The sequence below is a fragment of the Phyllostomus hastatus genome, unplaced genomic scaffold (assembly GCF_019186645.2).
Source record: "Phyllostomus hastatus isolate PE091 unplaced genomic scaffold, TTU_PhHast_1.1 phas_scaffold_21, whole genome shotgun sequence".
In the NCBI taxonomy this organism is placed as follows: domain Eukaryota; kingdom Metazoa; phylum Chordata; class Mammalia; order Chiroptera; family Phyllostomidae; genus Phyllostomus; species Phyllostomus hastatus.
The window spans coordinates 16,602,737-16,630,004 of record NW_025334017.1 but is presented as its reverse complement, the minus strand read 5'-3'; the positions used below and the strand labels follow the sequence as shown (position 1 = coordinate 16,630,004).

The 27,268-nt window shown below is 34.0% G+C and overlaps 1 protein-coding gene across 13 annotated transcripts in view; it reads left to right on the top strand.

The window, feature by feature from the left end:
- TRIQK (triple QxxK/R motif containing) overlaps positions 1–11,576 on the top strand; it is a 75,025-nt gene extending 63,449 nt beyond the window's left edge. For 6 of the 13 annotated variants that reach the window (XM_045861614.1, XM_045861603.1, XM_045861601.1 and 3 more), the window contains 2 exons: positions 5,857–5,942; positions 10,060–11,576. In XM_045861614.1, coding sequence (XP_045717570.1) covers positions 5,857–5,942; positions 10,060–10,173 — 200 coding nt within the window. In that variant the 3' untranslated portion in view covers positions 10,174–11,576. The remainder of the gene's footprint in view (positions 1–5,856; positions 5,943–10,059) is intronic. The other 7 variants (XM_045861609.1, XM_045861611.1, XM_045861606.1 and 4 more) reach the window with 2 other exon arrangements.
- The last annotated feature ends 15,692 nt before the right edge of the window (positions 11,577–27,268 follow it).

The following is a 27,268-nucleotide window of genomic DNA, read 5'->3' as shown; positions in this document are numbered from 1 at the left end:
TTTTGTGTCTTGTAGTTTATCCTAGGAAATGTTCCATGTACACTTGAAAAAAATGTATATTCTCCTGCTTCAGGGTGAAATGCTCTGAAAATACCTATTAAATCTGTCTCATACAGTATGTAATTTAAGGCCACAGTTTCCTTGTTGATTTTCTGTTTGGAAGTTCTGTCCATTGAGAATGTATTACTGTCAGTTTCTACCTTTATGTCTATCAGGATTTGTTTACATATTTAGGTGCTTCTGTGTTTGGCACATAAATGTTTACAAGGTTTTATCTTCTTGCCTCTTGTTGGGTTGCTCTCTCTATCATTATGTGGTCTTCTGTGTCTTCTCTGTGTTGAAGTCTATTTTGTCAGATATAAGTAATGCTACCCCAGCTTTTTTTCTTTTCTGTTGCATGAAATATCTCTTTCTATCCCTTCACTTTTAGTCTGTGTGTCTCTCTCATTTAGAGGTGGGTCTCTTATAAACAGCATGTATATGAAATAGGTCTTGTTTTCTTATCCATTCAGCTATCCTGTGTCTTTTGAATGGCATTTAAGCCATTCACATTGAAAGTGATTATCCATAGGTACATATTTATTCTTTTAACTGTGTTCCTGTTCCTGTTCCTCCTCTTTTGTTATTCAAGAGAGCCTTTAACATTTCTTGTAATACTGGCTTGGTGGTGATAAATTCCTTTTGCTCTTTCTTATATGAGAAGCTGTTTATCTGTGCTTCAGTTTTAAATGCTAGCCTTGCTGGGTAGAGTAGCCTTGGTTGTAAGTCCTTGGTTTCATCACTTTGAATATTTCATGCCAATCCCTTCAGACCTGAAATGTGAAACTGAATAATTGTCTTACCCAGTGTACCCCAATAAATTCAGTAAAAAGGGAAAAAATGTGAATGGCCTAAACTTATTATTAAAGAACCAGAGGGCTTGAAAATTTATAAAAGTTGAAATGTTATAAAATGACCTAAATATGTGTTGTATATAAGAAAATGATTTCAAATATGATATTTTTTAAAAAGAGAAATGCTTCTAGAATGGAAAGTAAGGACTTCAAAATTGTACTCCTCTGTAAAAGCAACAAGAACAATAGCAGAACAAGTATAATCAACTTTTTTAGATATTTGGAAAATAACAAAAGACTTACAACAATCCAAAGAATACTTATTCAAGAAAAATATCTGAACTTTGATAAGAATATCATGCTTTTTTTAGAAACTTGCCTTAATTCCATATTTTTTTCCTTAGCTTTGCAACTATAGTCGTTATGAAAAACAACATCCCATAGCCACTGGAGAAGGCATCATGGATTTGGATCTACCCCAAAACTTACCCTCAGAGAATTGTTGCTGTTTGACATATCAGCAGCTCACTGAAAAGCCCCATCCTCAGACCTTGTCTTTATTTGACTGATTTAGGGCTTAGTCTTTGTGACAAGCCCTTTCCCCGTGGCATTTGACATAAACAATGAGTAGCAGGTACTTACCATCACGACTCCCTGAGTCAGCATTATTAGTTGGAGGTTAGCGTGTGGCTGACCTAAAACCATAGGTAAAAGTGGTCAGTGAGATGTCTGTAGGGTATTTAAAACCTTTGATATAGATTTTTGGGAATCAAAAGTCATGAGACTCTGCACAGCTATCCCATGTCGAAGAAAGATGTGCAGGGATGTAATTTCTCCTCTTGTTGATCTTGAGAAAGCTAGCAGGAAGTGAAGGGTAAGGCAGAGCTATGAACTCCTGTCAGAGCAGGAGAAATGTACAGGGTCAGTCCAGAAAGTATCCAGCCATGTAATATAAAAAATAGAGGCATTTACTGAAGAAGATACAAGATACAAGAAACATTGTACATAGGACAATGATGCCTCAGTCCCCTTCAAAGTAGGCACCCATGATTCATCTCCATTTATAACCTCCTTGAGGAAATCTGGTTCATTGGTAGCAGTTTCAATTAAGTCATTAGCAACTGCAGCACGATATTCCTTCCACTCGGGTAGCAAAAACCACAGAGTGAATTTTGCCATGATGTGTGTCCTGCCAAAATCCTGTGTCAGAATCTAGGACACAGTAGTTTTTGGACTTCCCAGATCAGCTTCTAGTTCTCACACTGTCAATTGCTGATCTTTGCTGACTGCAGCCTGTACATGTTCAACATTCTCAGGTGTTCTGCTTGTTGTAGGCCTTCCAGAATATGAATCACTTTCAACAGATTCTTGACCATCTTTGAAGCATTTGTGCCGCACATCTATTTGCACTGCACTCACTCATTCATCCCAGAAAGCCTTCTGAATCATCCCAGTAGTTTTTGCAGAAGAATGTTCAGGCTTAATGTAAAATCTGATGCAGATGCATTGCTCTACTTGCTCAGTCATTTTGAATGCGACAGCCACACAGTACATATGCTCAGTTAATGACATCTACAGCCCCCACTGACTAGTACAGTGAAGTCACCACTGTTCATGCATGCACATTCCAGTCCACTCTCCTTGGCTGCCAGTTTACATCAATGTTGCACAAGCTGTTCTCATAATATTAACAATGGCTGGACATTTTCTGGACAGACCTCATTCTTATCACATGTCTCAGCAATTCTACTCAGATTATTGAAAATATATGTTCATATAAAAACCTGGACACCTGTGTTTATAGGAGCTCTTGTCATGCTTGCCAAACACTGAGCATAACCTAAATGTATTTCCGTGAGAAAATTGATAAATTGTGGTAACTTCATAAAATGGAATGCTAATCAGCAGTTGGAAAACAATGAATTGCTTGTATATGTTGAATACAACTTGGGTGAAACTTAAAGACTTTATGCCACATGATTGAACAGACAAATCTATAGAAATGAACAATAGATCAGTAGTTGCCAGGAATTATAGGTGGGAAGAGGAGTGGGTACAGAAGGATAGGACAAGCGTGTTTTTTGGAATGATAGAACTAGTCTGTGTCCTAATTATGGTATTAGTTACACAAATCTATACATGAATGTGAACATTCATAGAACTCTATACCAAAAGAGAAAAAAATATCAATTTCACTGTATGATAATTTAAAATTAGAATATAATTCTATTCATGGTGTTAGATGAGGACTAGACTTATGACATGGTGATTACCTTATAAAGTATATAAATGTATAATTATTATTTTGTTCACCTGAGACTAATATAATATTGCATGCCAACTGTAACTAAAAATTATTTTAAAGCTATAAAATGAAAACAATAAAATAAAAGTGTTACAGGATTATGTGGAAGGGCAGAAGCACAAATCAATCAATCAATAGGAGAAATGGGAGGAAACACTACTGTTACCTAAATTATATCTCGGGAAGAAATGACATAAATAATGTCATTGAGAATAGAGCAATTAGACAACTTGAGGTCCCAGATTGGTGTCTTCAGCTTGAATTGTCCACGTTTTCCCTCATATCAAGTGTAACGAGCAATTGCTAAATAAATACCGACTTTGGTTATTACATTATTAATGTAACCAAAATCAGACCCAATTGTATTCAAGACATCATCTATATGTAAAATCTAGATTTTATAAATGTATTTTTTTTCCAAGTGTAAGTATTCAGCAAGTGAGGGCTTCTGTATTTTATATTTTTTTAAAATCAGGTGAACGTAGGTACCTTTCTTGAAGCTTTAAAAAAATAAAATGTTGAACACCTCTTTGGATTTAATGGAAAGATCTGGTTTTAGTTATAAAGAATTTAATAGATGCCACTGTAAATGTTTTCACTGAGTAGGCTGAAACCATGTTTTTCACTATATACTTTTGGATATACTGAAGTCATAGTTACCATAGTTAGCAAGGAAAATTCTGAATTAATGACATATTCAGTATTTGGAGCAGTATCAGATGTACAATAATTTTTAAAATTATCTACTCAAAAACACAGTTTCAAATGTTCATATCAAATTTAATAGATAGCTAGAATATTATTCTCTGTAAGATTATAGGATTTGAATCAAAATAGAACACATTTATTTAACCAGTGGTTAAAAGCATGTGAAGTCAAGTAATAAAATCTCACTTTAACTGACTCTTTGTATTTGAATCTGTTTTATGAAAAGCGTATGGGTTAAGTTAATCTTTTTTTCATTTGTTTATTTTTCCTCATTGCACCCAGGGATTATTATAGGGTACATATGAGATAAAACGAGGATGACTTCTTGGCCTCATATCTATAATCTTTCCATTTCATTGTAGATTCTCATTAGAAACTTGCTTTGTAACCCTAGGTGTCAGAGACATTTGATATGCCACCATTTTCATGGTTCCGAACTGTTTCGTATCTCAGCAGGAATAATGACATGAATAGTCTGACCATTGAGATGTGAAATCAGAATGAATATTTGTCAAGGTTTTTCCAAAGAAATTAAATGTTGCTAATTTTAAATGAGTCAGAGTAATATTTTTCTGTATTTTGTTCCTTCCACAATTTAAATTTAGGTAATTTGATATACATTTTTGCAATTCACTTATTTCTGGATTATTAGACCTGCATCATCAAATAACATTTATTAAGCTTTTGCATGTGCGTAGATCCAGAATGACTGCTGTATAACAGTGGTTAAGAATATAGCATATACTCTTTCTCTTTAAAAAAAAATGACCTCCATCCAAACAAACACTTATGTGTCTAGTGAACACATCTATAGCATATTTTCATTACTCCTATCCAATTGACTCACTTCTTTGCCATTTCTAATTTTAAAAGCTTTTTGGGAATTTTAAACAGAAATTTGAATCATTAGCAGACACATTAAGAAATACATCACGCATTGAATTTTCATGATTTATTTTAGTTTAGATCAACTGCTTTCAAATTTATTTCAGAGTGTGGAAGATGTGGGAATTAAAGAAAATAAAGGAGGAAGTTTTGGAAAGGAACCAATCACTGAAAGGAGAGACAGTAAGGTGGAAATAACAGGGCTGCATAGCAATGTAAAATTGCTGCCCACATGTTGACTCCCACTCAGAATGACATATTATATATACTGTTACGTCTGAGACTCATTCGACCCAGCTCCTAGTTGAGGGTGAGGTTAACAAAAGTGTATATTCTAGTCAGTGCTTTTGTTGTTGTTAAGTCTGTTTCTTCATAGGCTGTAAGAGCTCTTTTATTACTCAGTGGAGTCACAAACAAGATAGTACACAAAAAAAGAAATCTGGTGACACTAAGTCATTTTTGTGCATTTTTTTCCCTGTGAAATGTGGCAGAGAAGATTAAAACTAACATCTAAGTGTAGCTGTACCATATCTGTTATCAAGTCATGTGTATTCTGTCTTCTATTAAGAGCAAACAAGTTAAATACATCTTTTCTCCAATGAATTCAATAAGTAAAAGTTAATTATTTACAAATCCTTTTTTTTTCTTAGTTAATTATTTGGAAAAATTTGAGGAGAGTTCAGAACTTGATTATTTAAATCATATATCCATAATAAAATAAGTTTATAATGAGTTGTTAGATTATGAAGAAAAAGTTAACTTTACCTATTAATGGGATCTTATGTATACTCATTTATTTACATATTTGTTCCCAAATGCTTCCACAGGTTCTGTACAGGCTCTGTACTTTAAACATCTTATTCTCTAAAAGAAGTTTTTGTCTTTTTTTTAAATAATCACTGCACAGTAAACCAAAGGTGCCTGTCATATCTTTTTTCTGAAAACGTGTAGGAGGAGGAAAAGTTGACCTTAGGGAGACAAGGTCATGGTCTGCATAACTGGGAACTACTTTGCAACTTTGTGTGCCGGTTTCACTCCATTTATACATTCTTTGACATTTCAGACGGCTGTTGAACATAAAGTACATATAAGCATAACTCATTGTCTGAAATTATTTTTTTCTAGGTAAACAGGATTATAAAAAAGCCCACCTTATTTTACGAGCTACCAAATTGAAAGCAGAAGCAAAGAAAACAGCAATAGGAATAAAGGTACATATACTAGATAATTTTAAAATTTGATGTATGCATGCCATTCGTTTTCTAAAACTGGTTTGGATAAATGTTGAATTCTAAATGGTTTATGACATTTCAAAATCTAAGTTGAATGCCAGAATCGAAGATTTTTATAATGAATTTATTTAATGGGCAACATCCTTCCTATCCTGAGATTTTACCAGGTCTTAACATAAAACACAATGTCACTTGCAAGAACCAGTTATACTTAAATCACAATTGATTTTTTTCTCTAGCTACTGTATATGCATTTCACTGATTTATGTGGCCTGAATCAAAAACTCTCATTTTTAATAAAATTCATGTGACAGTTGTTTAAATTTTACTTGTAATTATATATACTTAGATTATTAATATATGTAAATTTACTCTTTGAATTATTATGGTTGTCAGCACTCTCCATGATAAATTCTAATGATGTTCCCACACTTGTTCTCTTAGAAAAGCAGTGTTTTAACTACTTAAGAGGGATATATGCAGCTGAGAATGATGTTAGCAGATATTAATCCAATGTGTTAGTACGATGAAATTCAACAAAATTACATTTCCATTATTACCCGTGTCAATTCTTTGCCAAGTATTTAGAGTCAAATTAAACTACAAATAGAAAAATTAATGTAGTGGCTCCACTGTCAAGTGTGTAAAACTATAATGACTAGTACTTATATTTTATTTAAATATTAGATGTTAAAGGAGATTTTGGTTTTCTATCTGACAGACAAGAAAAATCAATTTTTCTAAGTTACAGCTGATAGCAAATGCCAAGGTATTACCACGAAGCTGTAACAGCTGTTGAGCTGCCAGATGACATATTTGGTTGTCTTCCAGAATTTGCTATTATGATTATGAAACACTACCTTCTTTTTGCTCCTGATCGCTGATTTTGATCAAGCATTGCCGTGTGATGCGGTATGTTTTTACAATGCAATCTCCTCACTTACTGCTGTCAGTTTCTAATGGGAAAAAAAAAGTGAATTGCTTTTTTGTTGAAAAGAGAGATGATTATTAATCTTTTGAAGTTTTCTTCTAATTTCATATGAAGTTTCATTCATCTTTAAAATTATTCCCATGATATGACCTTTCTAAAAGCAGTGCTTAGTTTTATCTTTCTACAATTAGTTACCTGATTATTGTGTCTTGTAATGAGAGCATTTGTTTGTTGTTTTCCACCAAAGGAACATGACACGTACTTTTATCTTCCACAATGTGGTATTTTAGTTTTCTTTTGTTTTTTTTGTTTTTGTTATCTTTTTAAGAAAACATTGGGGTGGCAAACTCCACTTGTGGCGCAATATAGTGAACAGCTGTCAAGCAGAGTTTGGAAACCAGTGCAGCCATTTGTCTATAAATATATACCGTTTTCTTATACATACCCTCTTTTTTTGTATAGTTTTTGGTATTGTTTTATTTTAAGGAAATAACTGTGTCCCCAGTATAAGTCTACCTTATGGTGCAATTGTTTGTCTTTTTAAAAGCAATGTGGAGTTTATCTTTCTATAAGAAATTTTCTCTTAGATTTCATTTACAATTTGAAGCATGAATAGAGGAGTTTCTGACATCAGAACATAACTTTTTAAAAAATAAGCTAGCACATTTAGATTTATGAACCTATGGGGGAAAAGCCTTAACTTTAACCATTGTTTACTTTGCTTGAAATTTATGTAAAGGGCTCATTAAAATAATAGGAAACTTTAAAAATCAGAACCATGGAGATGTTTTACATTTCAAATCTGGCATACTAATTAGTTTGCCCTGTCAAATTTTGATTGCGTTGTCATTTTAGCATAGGATTTTAAATAACAAAGTTTCTTTTAGCAATTGCTCTTTAATGCTATTTAATTTCCCCAGTGAGTGGTTTTATCCATATTGATAATGTCAGAGAAGCAGCTAGAGACTAATGAACATCAAACATGCTTGACTCTTACCTAGTCGATATGTTATGGCCATAATATTATATTTTATTACTTTAGTACTTATTCTTTAAAATGAACCAGAGTTATGCTCTTAAAATAATTTCAGTGTACAGAAAATATGAATAGCTGCACAGAACAGAAAGGTCAGGGTGATGAAAACCCTGAACACAAAATAAAGAGGCCTAGGACCAAACCCCTCTTGTCTCGGACCACGACCTGGCTGGGTGCACGCTGGCACATTTGGGAAGTGGAGATTATGCTGTTTGCTTCACAGGGTTGTCAGGAGAGTTAAGTAATAAAATGAAAACACTTGACATTGAACTTAGCACATCGAAATCATTTATGAGTTATTAGCAGGTTGAGAAAGTATTTCTTTGAATTAGTTATTACTGGTTTGTATTAATAAGGCTTTCTTTGGGTGTTTGTCATTGGCCTGAAGATCCCCTACCTCAGCTAAGTCTGCATTGTGCAACTACATTATATATTACAGAATGCTCTCAGTTTTGCTGTGGAGATAGTGTTTTGTAATAGTATTATTCATGTTGTAAAGTTTTCAATGCATTACATAATCTTAGCATATTTTATATATAAATCATACTTGAACCTTTGTTATTAATTTAGAAATTAAAAAAGTTGTTTGAAAAGACAAGTTGTTGAAAAGCGCCAGTGAGAGGTGATTATCAATGAGATGAGAATGATGGCCTCCAGTCAAGAGTGAAAGCGTTGTTCTTGCATTGAACATGTGTGAATGGTCATCTCTGCTGCTGAACAGTTTTGTTGTCCCTGTGTGGGACAGATGGGTTCTGCAGTTGTGTATCACTTGTTCATTACATCCTCTTAAAATTGGCTGCCATGTAACCAGATGGGTCTGGAAGCACAGCTGTGGGTATAAGAAAATAAATGAAACCTGTTTGAGTCTACTGTGCCCTTTGAGATGCCAACATGTTACAAACTTTAGCAAAGAAAAATTCACTTTCATTTGTTATAACATTGGTATGTTAGATTGGAAAATGATATCTTAGAAAAATAGTTGACACTCTTTCACCCCCCCTAGTTTTTATTCATATTTATTTTTATAGTTTGGAAATCTAAATAAATGTAATTATGAGCTACACATCTGTATAAGGTATCCATTTGTAATTTCAACTTTCAGGTTTTCATGCTTATTATAAACCATATTCACTTTAATGTTTTCAATGTTTGGTTAGCATATATTGAATGATACTGCATCATTATGAAATGTAAAATACATTCATGTAAATGCAAATAAGTTACTTTTTCATAAAATAATGCCAGGAAGGGGTATAATAAATGAATGAAAATTAGAAGGAGATATTAGGCCCTTTAGGAAAGTGAACTGGCACTATTTACTCTTTTTTCTGTTTAGCCAAATGATATGTTAATATTGAGGAAGTTCCTTGATAGTATGTATATATTTTAAAATATAGAATTTTTGAGATAAAATATGAATTTTGCCATTGTATATGTAGTAAATATTTTGGCTATGAGTGCGACATAATTGATTAATATAGTGCACGTTAAATCAGCAAAGGAAGTAGCCAGGCCCACCCTTCACAGCCGTGGTAAATCACACCATATCGCACTTCACGCACTAAGTGCTTGGCTTTGTCCCAGCACATTATGAACTATAGGTTTTAGAATATAAAAATTAGAGGTTCAACAAATAATAATTAATAAAGATGTTTAAAGAGGCATAATCTAGAAACTGGTTATAATAGTTTCTTCTCGTTAAGAAATGATCATTAAAAAAATTGCATCCCATTGTTGTAACTAATAATGAATTTATTGAAGCAAGAAACAAAATTAAACCAAATAGACTATAGATAAACTTTGTAGGCACAATCTACATTGCTTGCCCCCTACATTTTTATATCCAAACTATGAAAATTATTGAAAAGTATGAATGTTAATTTTACTATTAGTAACACACAAATTTTTAAAAGAGTAATAGAAATGACTTGCCCAACTGATGACTTGCCATTGAAGTAGTTCTTGTCAAGTACAAATAAGCTTCTTAATGGCAAAGAGTGTTAAAAATTAATGTGATTATTAGGTTCAAATTGTTCATTCTAGACTGTGGAGTTTTATGGCTATTTTAATGATAAACTGGTAACATTAGCCAGTCTCATTTCATCAAGTCTACTTTTTTTTTTCCTCAGGAAGTTGGCCTTCTACTGGCAGCTATATTGGCCCTCCTCCTGGCGGTGTATGCTTTCTTTTATCTCAGACTGACCGCGGATGTTGACCCTGATCTGGAATCTGATGAAGATTAGCTGAGCAGCAATCAATGCGTTGTAAGGAGATAATTTTTTGAAAGCACCTCTTGGGACCGGTGCTTTCTGAAATACTGAAACTACAACATCTTGAATTCTTTTTGCTGGTATTTTCAGTTTGCAGATATATCTTTTTAAATAGTTGCATAATATGTCAAGAAAAGAACCTTAACCTAGCAATGTAGCATACTGTATGCTACCAAATACCTTTATAAATCTTTCTACTTTGACAGGCAACCTGTTCATGGTGCATTTAAATAAAATGGAAAACAGATCCCAAATCTTCAGATGTGTCAGCCAACCTATGTGTATTACTCCATCACTTACAGATTACTAAATCTGTTTTTGTTCCACCTATATATGAGAAGTAAAAGTATGTATCCTTATTTACAAAAACATACTCAAACCACATTCAAAGCTGAAGAAGGAACGAGAGTCATGGGAAATTTTTCATTTTACAAAAAAGTCCTGCTTTCTTTCCAGACATATTTTGCATCATTAGAGAGACTATCTGCACATACATCTACAGTAATCTTTTTCCTCCTTTGCCAACTGCTCAGCGCACATGTGCTCCATCCGAAACGGCACCTGGATGACAGAAGCGCAAAGAGCCACATATGTCTCTAAAATAGAGTTCCTTTCCTCTTAGGCTGTCTAAACTGATGTAAATAGAAAGTTCAGTTGATATTGATTTTAATTAACTGATTACTCTATTAATATAAACTTGGAATTCTATTCTAATTATGTTGTTCTGGCTGCTTGCAGCATCGGTTTGCTCTTCTTGTTAGGGAGGTATGTCACAATCTGACGTGTAATTGTGCAGTCCCCTTCCCATAACAATAACAGAAGTCCTGCCTCCTCAGAGTGATCTTCGTGGTTTATCTCTTAAAGCGGAACAGTACAAAGTTGTTTCAAAAAATTACATTTTGTCTCTTGTCAGATGATCATGTAGAACTCTTTCATGAAAAATAAACAGAATAAAATAAGTCTCATATTACTTGCATACGCAGTTTTCTGTTTACATAATTTTTTCAAGGTATTTTGCATTTGTTGCAATATAATGACACATATATTCAATATTTTTACTGGTAATTGAATTTTTCCATGTTTTTAGAGCACATGAATGCATAAAGCTTAGAAAATGGAAAAATGGAAAAACACACATTTTGCAGTATTGTTAGCCACTACCTTACATACAGTTTTATAGAAAATGAATAGTGTGAAACATGTGCATGGTGTTTTATAATGCACACATTGTATTTATGAAGAGTAAATAAAATGTTAAGATTGCTTCCATACTTGCCAAGAGAAGAAAGATTTCATAAATACCCTCCATATTCTTTGAGACTTCTGCAAATAGTTGATGTGACTGTAGCATTATGTTCTGCAGAATGTTTTCAAGTAGCATAATTATTCATCAGTGTAAAAACAGCCAAAATTTCCAATATCCTCACAAATCATTTATGTCAAATATCAGAGGGCACAATTTCGACAGTGTTATTTACTGGATTCTTCCCCTTGAAATCACAAACTCAAGAGACAGACCAAGAGTTCCTATACACGCACCACAGCAGACCAATCCAAGTGGCATTTTTAGGAAAGGTTACAGCATTTAATGCCATGTGGTGTGTCTGTTTGTGAAGTGGGTGGCAAGGGAATATCCAAGCTGGCATTTTGGATATGATGGGCCTTTTACTTTCCCGAGTGACGTGCCACATGTCAAGAAATACTTTTTTCCCCACTTCTATCACATTTACGTGAACAATTTTCATGTAGTTAGTTCCCCTCCCATATGGTGTTAAAAAACATTCTTATTAAATAAAGTTATTGTTGATTTCAGTGGTAATTTAAATGAGAGGATATGTACTAATTATTTATTACATACCAATTCAAGTGAGATGTAGCAGAATTTGCAGTATATAAAATAGATAATTATACTCTTGGAAATGTTTGTATGTTCATTACCCTGAGGAAGAAAAAAAACTTCACTACCCTGTTCTATTCTTGAGGTATTCTTTTGGGGAAAAAATGTTTCTTTTTAAAAATATAGTTAATATGCAGTATTATATTAGTTTCAGGTGTACAACATAGTTATTTGATTAAAATGTTCTTTTTGATAGCAATAAATATTAGTCTAACCATAATATAATTATAGTCAAGTTTCATTACTTAGTTTTCTGATACCCTAAACCTATGGCTAGTCCATTTGTATAGCTGATTGATTTATAATGACCTCAGACAATTGTAAGTCCCAAAGGCTAAACTCTGATTTTAATAAATAGCAGGTAAAGTGAAACAATATATGTTTATGTACCACTGTTTTTGTGAAGTGCAAGTCTTCATACTCACATTAGCTGAGAAGCAGGCTGCCCTCTGGAAAGAAATCCCAGACTTTAGTCTGGTTTCAGTCTTTGAGGAGGTGATAGCCAGCTTGCAGTTTCTGAGGACCACACTTTTTGAGTAGTGAGTGGTGTTTGGCATAAATCGGAGACTGGCACCAGACACAAATTTTAAGCACATTTTTTTCCCCTCCGATAATTGACTGCTCAGAGAAATTTAGAAGACAAAGACAAAAAAATTATAATGACTTTTCAGAATGTTAGAGTCTGTTAACATATTCTGCCAAATAAATTGCTACTAACTCAGCAGACTTAACATATAGCCTATGTGAATGAAGCTGGAAGGGTTGCTGGTTCCTACTTTGCATATAAAATCAAGAATGTAAAATGCACTTGAGAGGAAATGTAAGAAATACAACCTTATCTAGAATTTCTTTTAAAACAAATGAACAAAAACCTGATGTAGACTCCACCCAGCGAGGTCCATGTGTTGTGGCTGCAACGAACAAATTCGCATGGACTACAGAAGTCCTGTGGAGAAAAAGGGACGGCATGGCCGCTCTCTGAGTGAGAGAGTGCCCTGCCCTCTGCCTGGACAGGCCTTTATTGCTTTTCTGGGTACATTACACCAAGGATGGGCCTCATTTACTATTCACAGGTTCGCTTTAGGTGGTTACCTTTTACAGATAACAAAGGAGAGTAAGTTGCTAATAACTACAAAGAAAAAGGATATTTGCAAATGCAAAGGAAAAACTGGTTGAACTGGTTACACTCCATCCTTGGGAGGTTTAGCCTAAATTTTAGGAACTTACTTTAAAGATATGCAGTAAGTATTTGCTGCCTCAATTCAGGGTGAGGGAGTTTTAGCAAAAAGCAAGCCTCATAGCAGCCTAGGTACAATGCAGGACTGATTCTCCACAGGAAAACTGATCCCTGGGCTGGGTTCCTGTGTGCCGACTCACTCCCCCCTGGTTTTCTGAATTGGGCTGGGCTACACTTGTCATACCACGTGGATAGGTTCCCTATAAAAACCTATCTTAGTACCAGCATAGGTTTTGTTATTGTTTTAAGGTGGCAAAATACTTGAAGATTTTCTATCTTCAGTATTTCTTGGAAGTACTGGATGGAAGGAATGGAAAGATGGAAGGAATACTCCCATCCAACCAATGGTGCAAGATTCTGATAGTATGTTCTTATTCAGTTTTGTAATTCCAATAATAAAGTGATCTACCCATACTTAATAAATGCATGTTAAAATTTCAGTTAATATTTTTAGTCCCCTTAGAGTCTGACACAGTTTTTTGTATGTGGTGGATGATCAAAATTACTTGCAGTTAATAAATTAAACAAAAATCCTATGACCATAAATGCTAACTGTTGACTTGATTAATATTATGATTTTTGTTTAATTTATTAAGTCAACAGTTAGCATTTATGGTCATAGGTTGTATTTGGGCATATATGTGTTTCATCCTGGTTTTCTTTGAGATCGAGACAACTAGCATTACATTTACTCTGGAACAAAGGAATTGCTCTTTTCTAGGAAATCAAATATTTTATTTTTATCTTAGTATTGTTAAAGACCACACTCAATGTTTTTGATATAACTTAGTATATACCTCTTCACTTATGAAAATAAAACTAAATTTTCACTATAATGTTTCTATTTATGTGAATACTAAAGCAGTATATTTTCCATGGTTTTAAAATTTATAGTCAGTGATCATTCAGTAGTGTAAGTCATGTTTTAGATAAACTTCAAAAGTAAACTTCTATAAATTAAACTTAAATTTTAAATTTTAATTTATTCATAACATAAGATTGTCAAGCCAGAGACTATCTAAAATGTTTTTTTTTCTTACCAACAATTAGGTTTCTTTATACTTACCTGAGGCTTCTCTGGGGAGATTTCTACCACTTCTCTCCTAGCAGCATGGCCCTCCTTCATTAGAATGGCTCCAGTGCAGACTAGATAGAGTAATGTTTGCTACGCTTTGTTTCTTTGACATCATATCCAGAATCAGTGCCATCTGCAGTAAAAACTGTAGCAGATGAATGCATTACCTACAGAAATGTTCTTACTGCTTGGTACAGGGTTTAGCTATGCAGGTACAGAGGGATGTGAGAGTCACTTAAAGAGCTATAGCAGTGTGGAATTATCCATAGTGAGTCAGTAAATTCATCTAAAACATGGAAATGCTGCTGTATTCTGCATTGTGCTTCCTTGTTAATTTTTTTTATCACCAGGCAACAGACTTGAGATCCTTATTTTAAGAAAAATAAGATCCTTTAAATGCCAGATTTTTTTTTTTTATGACAGCACCTCCCCCTATTCTTCATTTTTTAAAACAACAACCGATTTGGTGGGGAGGCAGCCAAAATCCGAGGTGCCAGTGCCTCTTGAGCAGATGTCACACCATTATTTTTTAGCTCGTTTGGATGAATAAACATGTTAAACTGTGAAGTTTTACATTTTAGATTTTTTCATTAAAAAAGGAGACAATCTGTTTACTGTCCTAATTGAGACAACAATCCTGTGGTTGCCAGTTTTGGCAGTCATAACAATGAACTATAAATATTTGGACCAACCAAGTGAATGGTGACTGTAAAGGCTATAGCATGTGTCAAGTTCTCTTTTTAAGGCCCCCCGTCTTAGTACAGCATTTTCCCCCTGAAACTTCTTTAAATGCAATTGTTTGTGTAAATCTGAAGGGTCCTGGTAAGCCTAAAATTGATTTCAATGTCTCATTTCATTCTAGTTTATCATCCTCTTTAGTGTTCAGTTGTCCATCTGATTGTGAAAAACTGCTTCTGTAGTTGCTCTCTTAAATGTGACAAGGCCGGTGGGTCTTCAGTGGATTGCCTAACCTCTACATCCTAGGAAGACATTGAGTTCAGACGTCTCTTTTTCTGTTTTCATATTTATCAAGTGAGATTAAAGCCTTTAAAAGTCTCTTAAATTCTAGCAATTCACTTTTTTAAAAGATTTTATTTATTTATTTTTTAGAGAGGGAAGGGAGGGAGAAAGAGAGAGAGAGAGAACCATCAATGTGCAGTTGCTGGGGGTCATGGTTTGCAACCCAGGCATGTACCCTGGCTGGGAATTGAACCTACGACACTTTGGTTCCCAGCCCACGCTCAATCCACTGAGCTACGCCAGCCAGAGCCCATAGCAATTCATTTTTAGAAGGCTTTATAAATAAACAAAGGTGAGATATAACTCCTACAGTAATCGTTGTGAGGAGAGATCATAATCTTAGCCTTTATTAGGATGCTTTACATGGAATAACAGCATGGGAGAAGTAGGTAGACCAAAGAGATATAATCCAGACATAAAAACACCTATTACTCTAGTTTCCAAACATTTGTGATCGAGATAGAAGGTGCCATTCTAGGCATCTTAACTGAGTGCTCTTGGTCTCTTCTACTCGCCTCAATCTGCCTCAATCCCAAATTGTAGGCAATCTCTAAGGTTCCTTTCTTAGGGTGTATGAACCTCACTTCTACTTCATTGTGCGTCATTATGTGCATACTATACTAACTACCTGTAGTCTTTTCCTTAGAACCATCATTAATCTTTACCTATTTTTTCAATATCTTTGACTTTTTTACTTACTACTAACCACATGCATTCATCACACAAAACTAGAGAGACTAGTACAATGAATCTCAAGTTTACCCATGTATTAATTTCAGTAATTACTTTCAATAATTACCAATATTTTGCCACTCATATATCCCCCCATCTTTTGTACCTTAAGGTATTTTAAAGGAAACCTCAGATATGGTGACATTTTACCTATAAATATCACAGTATAAATCCCTGACAAGAACTTTGGTGTCTTGTTATTTGCTGTTTCCCACTCACCCCTTGCATTAACTAGGAAGTATTACAGCTGATAGAATCAAATAGTTATTCTTTAACATGTATTACCAAGGCCATATTCAAATGTCCCCAGCTGTCTCTAAGTTGTCTATTTATAATAGATCTTGAATCAAGATCTGTACTGTATGAGGCTGTATATCTTTTTTATTCTGTAATAAACCTCTTTTTTCTTTGATGCTATTGATCTGTCGAAGCAGCTCAGTTATATATCTTTTTGAATGTCCAATATTGTAGATTTGGTCTCTTTCACAGTGTTGTTCATTTGAGTCCTCTACTCTCTCTATTTTCTGTAAACTACCTTAGGTTAGATTAGACCCAGACAACTTTGTTGTTATTTAAGGCAAGAATATTTCATAATACTTAAGAAGACACAATATCTGGTTGCCTCATTTGTTGATGATGCTGAAATTTATCAGTGTGTTTATGTAATAACCTGATTTCCTCCAAAATAATGTTTTACATCAATATTTTAACTAAAACTTTTAGCATCCTTTTATAATGATTATACCTTATAATAGAAGACACCACCTTTTTAAAAAATTTTTTTAAAAAGATTTTATTTATTTTTAGAGAGGGAAGGGTGGGAGATAGAGAGAGAGAGAGAGACATCAATGTGCAGTTGCTGGGGGTTATGGCCTGTAACCCAGGCATGTACCCTGACTGGGAATCAGACCTGCAACACTTTGGTTCCCAGCCTGCACTCAATCCACTGAGCTATGCCAGCCAGGGCTAAAAGACACCACCTTTTTAAGGTACATAAATCATGTAAGAAAACTAATTGTATGTCAGGACAAATAGAAAACATCAGCAAGTTCCATAAAATAGAGTATTGTGAACAACACTCTAATTACAGTACAGTGAAATTTGAACTTTAAAATTAAAATTTAAATAACAGGCCATTGTACAACACTTGCATTAAAGGGAAAATCAAATGAGAATTGAAAAAAAACCAATTTAAATTATCTGTTTACAAATGATAGGATAGTATGCTTTGAAATTTTTAGAGAATCAATGGTAAAACTACAACGTTTTACAAAGTAAAACGACAACGATAATGAGGAATATAAAAATTTTTAAATGAAATATCTTTAACACTCTTCAAAATGGCAAAAATAAAAATCGTAGACAATACCAAATGTAAATTAGGTACTAGTTACATGGGTATTCATTTGATTCTTTTTCTTGCAATAACATACATGTACATATATAAATAATGAGTGCTTTTAAAATTTTTTGAGTCATTTCAGATTGAAAACAATAAATGGGAATCAGATGTGATCATTGCATTCATAAAAAATAATCTACACATTAACATTTCAAAAAGCTCTCTAAGAATTATTTATCTGTTTATAAGTCTGATGATTTAGTTATTTATGGATAAAATTTCTCAATGCATTGAATATATATCATGTGAAAAGATCATTTATTAAATATATTGAAACAACTGAGTATTCATTTGAAAATTAAAAGATGCTTAGACCATAACTTAAAACTAGATTAATTTGATGGTATTTGTGGTTTCTGTACGAAATAAGTGAAACCATAAAAACTATTAGAAGAAATCGCAGACAGTTTTGGAATATTTGCTTTGTGAGCCAATGTGAATTATTTTTCTCATAATAGATGAAATAAGCCCATTCACATTTTTTGATTGTTGATATATTGGTGTCCATTCTGTATATAATTTTATGTTACCCTATATATTTCGTTATATATACTGTGCATCTATATTTGGTATGTCTTTGCTCTAAAAGTTTTTTGGAACATTGATATTTTTATTTAGAGGATTCTCTTATATTTTATGCCTTTGTAGTGCCCTTAAATATAATTTTTATAAATTACATTTTATTCTGTGGGTTTTCAGTCTTACGTGACATCCTTGAATATGGTCCATTTCCTATAAAACAGCCAATAATCTCACTCTATCTCTTTTGTCTTTCTCTTCCTCCATTCCAGTTGTTTTCTTTCCACTCTGCCAGAACATTTTATATGTAACACGTACCATGCACATACAATTTTTCACCTTTGCCACCACTCTCTTTTTAGGTATGTATTGCTTAAATTTAACTCTAAAATTAAATATGTGAAATGATTTTCATCACTTCTTTTGCTCAGATTTTCCCAAGTATTTCCTAGGTTAATGAAGCTCATCCAACCGAAGAATGGCTCATGTATAAGGCATCCCTGGATTTGTTGACAATCTTTGCAGGTGTTTTTCTATTGCAGTTGGGTGGTTATAAAACACTTGGTTTTTAATTTCTTTTTATGAATTTCTTTAAACTGTTGATCCACTGTTGTTTGGTTTATCATCAAACTTGAGAAGTTTGATGTCACCTTTTTTTTACTCTAGTCATTTGAGCCTAATACCTGAATACCTTGAATTTTTTTTACCATTTAATATGAAAAAATTATTGTTTTTCTTCGACTATAGTTTTACAAGTCAGTTGTAGTACATGTTTTATTTTCCTTCTTCAGAAACTTGAGCTATAGGCATGTTGAACTCTGCATGTCTTCTATTTCAACCATTTTCTCTTTGACCTTTTAACTTTTTATCTCATTGTTATTCTGCTTTTCTTCAAAGTGCATTAGTAAATTTTACTATAATCTACAATGTTATGGGTATCTTTTAATTTGTTCTTAATTTCTGAGATGGACTTCTTCTTTTTAATTTCTTTAATGAGATCAATCAACTTTTAATTGCATTACATCCTTTTCACCACTTATGGTCTTAACTTTTAAGATGTATTATCCTAGTTTATATCTATATCTACATCTTTATGTATATCTGCATATCCACATCTGATACTTGTTTGAGGATTTTAATTCAGGAAAAAATCATCTTAGAACATTATTCTGTTTTATTATTTTCTTAATTCTTTACTGGTAGGGAGCATTTCATCAGCTGAAATATTGTGATTCAAAATTTTCTGTTTTCTTCTTTTGTTAGCTTTGTATGGATTTGGTGTGATTCATTTTTTCTATTCCTAGTTATTTTGGGAGTCTTTAGTCCAGGAGTGCCAACTTCCATCAGCCCAGGGAGGCTGTTTTGTTTTAATGAATGCTCAGTGATAGGTGAGAGACAAAGGATTGGCATGCCTTGTTTCTCCTTCATTTCTGAAAGATCCTCAGTTTCCCCCTCTTACCTTCTTCTTTCTCATTTCTGCTACATTTTCAAGGGCATAATCTTTACTTTTATGATTCTCTCCAAAACACATTTTGAAGCTTCAATACCCATCATTTTCTATCCTTTTTACTCTAGCTGATACTGTGAACTACCAGACCCCCAATTCAGCCACTTACTGTGTACTTTCTTTTTCTCGATCTATTCTTTTTCTAGGTGCTCTACTTTTTAACATCTTTTAAGCTTTCCCATTCTTGCTTTCAGCACCCACAGGCTTATATTAGTCTTGGGGGGTCTGTTGGAATGTGAAGTTTATATCTCTATTTATAGGTAACTTGATTGCGTGTTTCCTCCTCCCCACTGAGTTTAAAGGCTTGAATCATTTGTGATTTTATTCATGCCCCTTTTTTGATACTATTGTTTTGAGGAAGGACTTGAGGAGAGGTTCAGGTTCAGGAGGACACCATTATCTCCAGTCCCATAATTTCCTTGGAAATAGAGTTTTGAAATTGACCATTTTCTAGGATAAACATATAAAGTCGCCTTCAGTTTGTTTTCGATAGACTTATAGTTTGATTTTAAAAATGTTTTGTGTCTTAAGCTGCACATCCTAATTGCACTCTGTATTTTAAGGGGAGGGATCTTGTTGTTTTAATTTTCATCATAGTACCTAGTATAATAACCCACATATTATAGTTTCTCAATAAATACTAATTATTTAGGTACTAAGATTATCATTTATTGACATAAGAAAACCTGTTTATATAAAAAGTTGTAAGCAAAACATTTGGGTTATTTATATATGTCTTTTTCCCTCCACCCCTTATATATTTCTTTAAAAAAGATTTTTGATGTAAATTAATGTTGAGAAATGCCTTTTAAAATAATTAAAATGAATTTTTGTTTTATTTCTCAAATAAATTTCATAAAAAGAAGCCACATTTTAAGGGAAAAACCTATCTGAGAACATATTCTCATGAAAAAACTGGAAATAATGGAGACTAAATAATTTCTTTAATGCATATTTTTCTTTATATCTTCTCTGTAAGAAACAAATAAAAACTCATTTTTATTTAGCATGAGTAAAAATTAAAGCAACAAACAATAAGAAAATATAACATTATTGTAATCTTCATTAATTCATTTAATTTAAATGCAAATGATATGTTTTAATAATCATAAATTGCCTGGCGTCAGGTTGTTCCTAGTAATGAGCAGATCGAGAGATGGCACTTTTTTGAAATTCTAATAAACTACTCGATGAACCCTCTTCTTTTGTGAACATAGTTCCCCCTTGAAGCATTCTGAAATGCAGAGCCGAAAAGATTTAAAACCTCACAAGAAGGTTTTTAAGGTTGGAATAGAAAGGCACTCTTGGCTTCATGGCTAGATCTGAACACCAAAGTTAAGAAGTAATTTCAAATCAATCTGTAGAAAGACTTCACCTCTGATCGTGAGCAAACAGGAGCCCTCGCCCTGGTCGGTGTCAGGAGTCATGTGATGGGCACTAACGATGTCTGCTGCCTTTCATCATCTGTCAGCGACGAGCCACGTTTCCACACAGGCAGTGAGGACATTTAATGAAACAAAACAGCGTTATCGAGCTCCACATTTCCCCATCCTCTTTGGTCCTAGAAATGACACTCCAGGTTTATTAAATTGTGGCTTGTGGAGGTATACCACAATGATATTTTATTGAACCAAAAATTATAATAAGGTCCCAACTCACGGCTTTAATATGTGCCTCTGTTTCAAAAGTTCAAATCCAGAAAATATCACAGGTTTAAAATGTATATATATATATATATATATATATAGAGAGAGAGAGAGAGAGAGAGAGAGAGTTTTATTCTTTAAAATTATATGTTCATTATAAAAATACAAAAGTAATAAAAATTCAACCCCAATCATTTTACTCAGAAATAATCCCTAATAATGTTTACATATTTGTTATTTCAATTTTAGCCTTCTAAACTTTATGATAAATTCATATTCTTATAAAAATATGTATTTTATTTGTTCTTAAGACTCAATAGCTTGTGACTACAGTGGTACCCAAATTTTTGGATCGAAAGATCCATAAGTGTAGATACAGACCCACTATATTGCCATATTCCTTCTTACTTATTCATTCACTCGACAGGTATTTATTACATTTCCACTACATGCATGGTACTTTTTAGCATCTGGATATATAGTGGTGAACTAAAACTAATAAGGATCTCTATCCACATAGAGCACACATTCTGGAGAAATAAGTAAGCAGAGATGAAATAAGTGAAAATAATACAAATACATAAACATAATAAGCCAGGTGATGAGGAGTACTGTGGAGGAGAAGGAAGTAGGAATGCAGAGAATGAGAGACCCCACTCATTCCACTTGCTCTACCACAGCGCACATGAACTGTTCTTGCCTTCTTCAGACATGTTAGACTGAGGGCTTTTGCTTTGACTGTTCTTTCTATTTGACTCACTCTTTCACCTCTTCCTAATCTGTGCTCAAATGGCACCTTCTCAGTGCAGCCCATCCTAAACAGCCTATTTAAAATTGCAACCTGATGCTACCTGTCCTATTCCAGCATTCCGAAGCCACTTGCTACAGTCTTATTTATTCATGACTTAACACTTTTTACTTTTGAACACTCTACATATGTATTTTATCCTGTTAATATGCATATTGTCCATTTTCAGTCTCTGTCCACAGGAAGGCAAATTTCAAAAGAGCAGAGATTTTGGCTTAGTAATTAATGTACTCCAAGTGCTAAACCTAGTTCCTGACACATAATAAGTTAAAAATATACATATTTGTAGGATGATTAAAGTGGAGATGCTAAATAGGTGGTGGAAAAACTAAGACTTGAATTTTGGGGGAAAGTCCAGGCTAAAAATACAGATTTAGGAGTCATTTTGGTGGCATTTTCCATCATAAAATTGGAAAAGATCTCCTATGGCATGAGTAAAAATGAAGAAAAGGAGTGGTCTTTGAAAAATTCCTTAGGCCAGCCAATGTTAAGAAATCAGCATGATGAGGAAGCTCCAAGGAAAGAGGCTGAGAAAAGTAGATGGTAAAAAGTAGGAGGAAGATAAACTAAGCACTGTCTTCTACGGTCCAAGAAAAAAAATGTTTCAATAAAGAAAAGGTGTGCAAATTTGCAATATTTGACTTTTCATTTGTCACTCTTTTGGCACTGCCCTGAAAGAAAACCTCTATATTTCCAAGTTATAAAAGCATTTTTATTTTCATTCCAATCTCATTACAAAGCATTATATTCAGTCATAAAATTAGCCACATACAACACATATGCATAAAATGCAGTGTGTCCCAGTAAATGAACAACAAACATCTTTAAAGTCTTAAAGATGCACAAACACCACTTTGGAGATCATTGATCTACAAAAGAAGACTCAGAGGGAGCTGAGGTTGAGCCTGTCTAAAGAGTTCCACACCTGCTCTCTCAGTTATCTTTGTTCTCCAGCAACGCCCTGTCAACGGCACACATTTCCGTAGAAGACTCGCTGGCCTGCATATTCCTCTTCTGTCCCTTTTTGGCCAAGCAACTAGCTGTGCTGGCTTCACATCCTGCCTGCTTCACCTCTGTGCTCTCACTTGCTTTCTGTCTCCTCCTTTCTTGCTGTGGACATCTTTCAGGCCCTTAATACTACACTTTCTGTCTCCTCTTCGTAACCAAGTGCATCCCTCATAAGGCTCCTCTACATCTATTAACTCTCATTTTCTTTTCTTTTTTACTACTCCTCTATGTCCTCAATCTCCACCACACTGATCTACCTGAGGTTACCAGTAATCTCCTAACTGTAGCATGACACTGTTGGAACCTGTTTTGCTTGACACCCTTTCTTCTCATGGTTCAGTCACACCACATTATGCTTTTTCACTTCTGCTCCCGATTCTTTGTAGCCTGGGTGTTCCTCAGGGTTCAATCCATAATCCTTTTTTTTTATGTGAACCCGTTGTTCCAAACTAATTAAACTTGTGTATTTCTCAATGCTCACCTTTGTCTTCCTTCTTGCTCTTTAGTTGTGCTGCTTCTATTCTCCAGGTTTTTTATCTACTCTCACCACCAACCCACCCCATGAACTATAGATCTGGTGCTTCAATACTCAGCTGAAATGGCATTTTCCCTTCCTCTCCAGGGCACTTCAGTTGTACCTTTCATGAGCACTGACCACCGTCCATTAAGCAATAGTACGATTTATGTAGTCTGTTATCCATCTGTGGGTTGGTCCATGTCTAGTTTGTCCTTTCCTAATTACACTGGCCTGGGATAGCTGAAACCCAATAAACGGACTGAATGAAGAATAAATAAGTAAGAATGTCTTCATATTACAATGACACAGAACAGTCAGTATGAAAAGGTCATTTAGTTAGCAACTTTCAGAATTGCCTAGCACACTCCCAAATTAAGGACCCAGCAAAAGAATTCTTATCCTGTTTTAGCTGCTGTGCTTTGGAAACAAAGTATCTCACTGAGTGATGAGTGTGGCAGTTTCACTAAGTACGTATCCTTTCACAGCTCAGAATAACTGGATGCTAAAATATAGAAACGCATTTACAAATGCAAACTATAGTGGTTATCTTTTCTTCTGTTATTTTCAAAGAGCCATTTATATGTATATCAATACTGTTATTTCACATGTTTTTATAATGTTTTAGACATTTATTACGTATAACTTCACACTTCTCTGAGTACCTTGGCAAATTTCACTCTGAAATAAAATTAACATTAATGATTATTAATTACATTTTAATGGAGCATTATATTAACATGTGAGATTAGGGCTTATTAGACTTTCTGCTAATATTCCTCATATCATAATTCCTTTAACAGTTTTAAAATTTATTATCCCACTATATTGAACTCCTTCCCTTGAGCATCACTCTGGCTTACAACTACCAAAACTGCTACATTTAATTAGCTAGGCATAATAAAAGCAACAAAAGCTACCATTTACTGAGCACCACGCCAGCCTGGGCTCATTGGTGAACCGCCTGGTGTGTATCTTTTTCTTTGATACTCACAGAGTCCTGGGAGGTAGATGATACTGTTATCCCAATTTTACATCAAAACAGAAGCTTTTCTGAGTGATTTTTTTTCAAGGTCACAATCTAGGAATAATTGATCTAGGTTCCAAAAAATAAAAATGTTCCAGAGCCAGTCTTTTAACCACGGATATTTAGCTTCTAAATCTTTTTGCTTTCATCAAGACATTATTTGTGTAGGTGATACCACTTCCATTTAGTTTTCTAATTTTCATATTTTAACATCTGGAAAGTTATGCTGTATTTTGCTCTACCAGAAAATAATGAATGTTTCTAAATAAGGAACTCATTAAACATATTATGGTATGCAGTATGTATACTGAATTTCCATAATCTCTTATTTGAGAAACACCAGTTTAAAAGAAAATGAGCCTGACATAGGTTGGCTTCATTTTAAGTGTACCCAAGAAATATTTTAAACAGTCCATTTCAGACTCTTGACTAGAGTCAAGTTTTCAGACCTGATTTGGAACATCAGAGCTAAATTTGCTCATGTGTGGTTTTTCAAACTTTCAAGTCCTCATAATTGCTTAAGGATATCCAACCTAGACTAGTGAACTGATGTCAAGTTTCCTTAAAGTTCTAAATAATATTTGCAAGTTAAGAGACAAGTGCAATTGAGACAGAAATTCTTATAGTCTTTTCACAGATTTCAGGCTTCTATTTCTTCTTCCCAGCATTTGTTCTATCTTTTCTATATCAAGATCACTCTACTTGACAACTAAGGCAGAAAAAATAAATCAGATTTTATCACATCTGTCCTCTACTTGGCATCTGTCAGTATTATACAGTCAGGCCTGAGCAACAGGCGAAGCTGGATCTTCCTGGCCCTTATTTGTAAGGTAAGGGAAACTTTTTAATATTTATTTTTAACAATTTTTACTAACCACAATTTGTTTAGGAGCTAAGAACTCCTGATGGTATTCTATAGAGAGCTCTGCTACTCTTCTGGTATGTGTTCTCCTTTAACAAATCCTTTAACATTGAAATCTACCAGAAAGTTCTCTTGGGGATATATATATATATATATATATAACTTCTAAAGAGATGATTCTAGACCACTTGAGTGAGCAGGCTTTGGGAATCTTATGAAAGCTATGAATACCCCTACCCTACACATTCAAGTTTAAGTTCAATGAATTTATTTTTATTTATTTATATTTTAAATTAAGTTTATTGGGGTGACATTGGTTAATAAAATCATATAGGTTTCAAGTGTTCAATTCTGTGATATATCATCTGTATATTGCATTGTGTGTCCACAACCCAAAATCACATCTTCCTCTGCCACCGTGTATATGACCCTTTTTATCCTATACCGCTCCCACTTACTTCCTTCCCTCTGGTAACCACCATACTGTTGTCTGTGTCTATGAGTTTTTGTTTCTTTTTTTTCTTGCTTGTTCATTTGTTGCTTTCAGTTTTGTAATCCACATTTCAGTGAAACTGTATGGTGCTTTAACTTCCGCCTGACTTAGTTGCTTAGCATGGTCTTCTCAGGATCCATCCATGTTGTTGCGAATGGCAGTATTTCATGTTTTCTTAGGGCCGGCAGTAACCCACTGTATATGTGCACCACAGCTTCCTTCTTCAGCCATCTATCAAAGGACACTCTGGTTGTTTCCATGGCTTGGCCGCTGTGAATAATGCTGCAATGGACAGAGGTGCATATGTCTTTGTGAATATATGTTTTGAAAATTTTGAAAATGGTGGGTATCTAGAAGAGGGGTTGTTAGGTCATATGGTAACTCTATTCTCAATTTTTTGAGGAGCCTTCATACTCTTTTCCATAGTGGCTCTATATTCCCACCAGTGGTGAATGAGGATTCCTTTTTATCAACAGGCTCTCCAACTCTTGTTATTCCTTGTCTTGTTAATAATGGTCATTCTATCAGGTATCAGGTGATATCTCATTGTAGTGTGGATTTGCATTTCCCTAATAGCTAGTGAAATTGAGCATAAGATGTGAAGCAATGGATTACATAGAAGAAAACATAGGTACTAAACTTATGGACCTTAGTTTTAGGGTTTTATGACTCTTTTCTCAATTGTAGTTTACATTCAATATTATTTTTTATTAGTTTCTGGTATGCAGCATAGTGGTTAGTTAGATAAGCATATACTTTACAAAGTATTGTCCCTGCTACTGTATGTAGTTATTACAATATTATTGATTATATTTCCTATGCTGTACTTTACATCCCCATGAATGGTTTGTAACCACCAAACTGTACTTCTAAATGGAGTTATTTCTTTTTTTTCAGTCCCCCAAATCTCCTTCCTTCTGGCAGCCATCTGCCTGTTCTTTGTATTTATGAGTCAGTTTCTTTTTTGTTTGTTCATTTACATTGTTCTTTAGATTCCACATATAAATGAAATCATACTGTGTTTGTCTTTCTTGGACTGACTTATTTAACTTAACATAATACCTTCTAGGTTCATTCATGCTGTCACAAATGGTAAGATTTCATTTTTGGGGGGTGAGTAGTATTCCACTGTATATATGTATCATTCTTTTTCTTTATCAAATGGAACTTGATTGATGGGCACTTAGATTGCTTTAATATAATGGCTATTATAAATAAAACTGCAAAGAATATAGGGGTGAATGTATCTTTTCAAATTAGTGCTTTGGATTTCTTTAGATAAGTGCCCAGAAGTAGAATCACTGGGCCATATGGTAGTTTT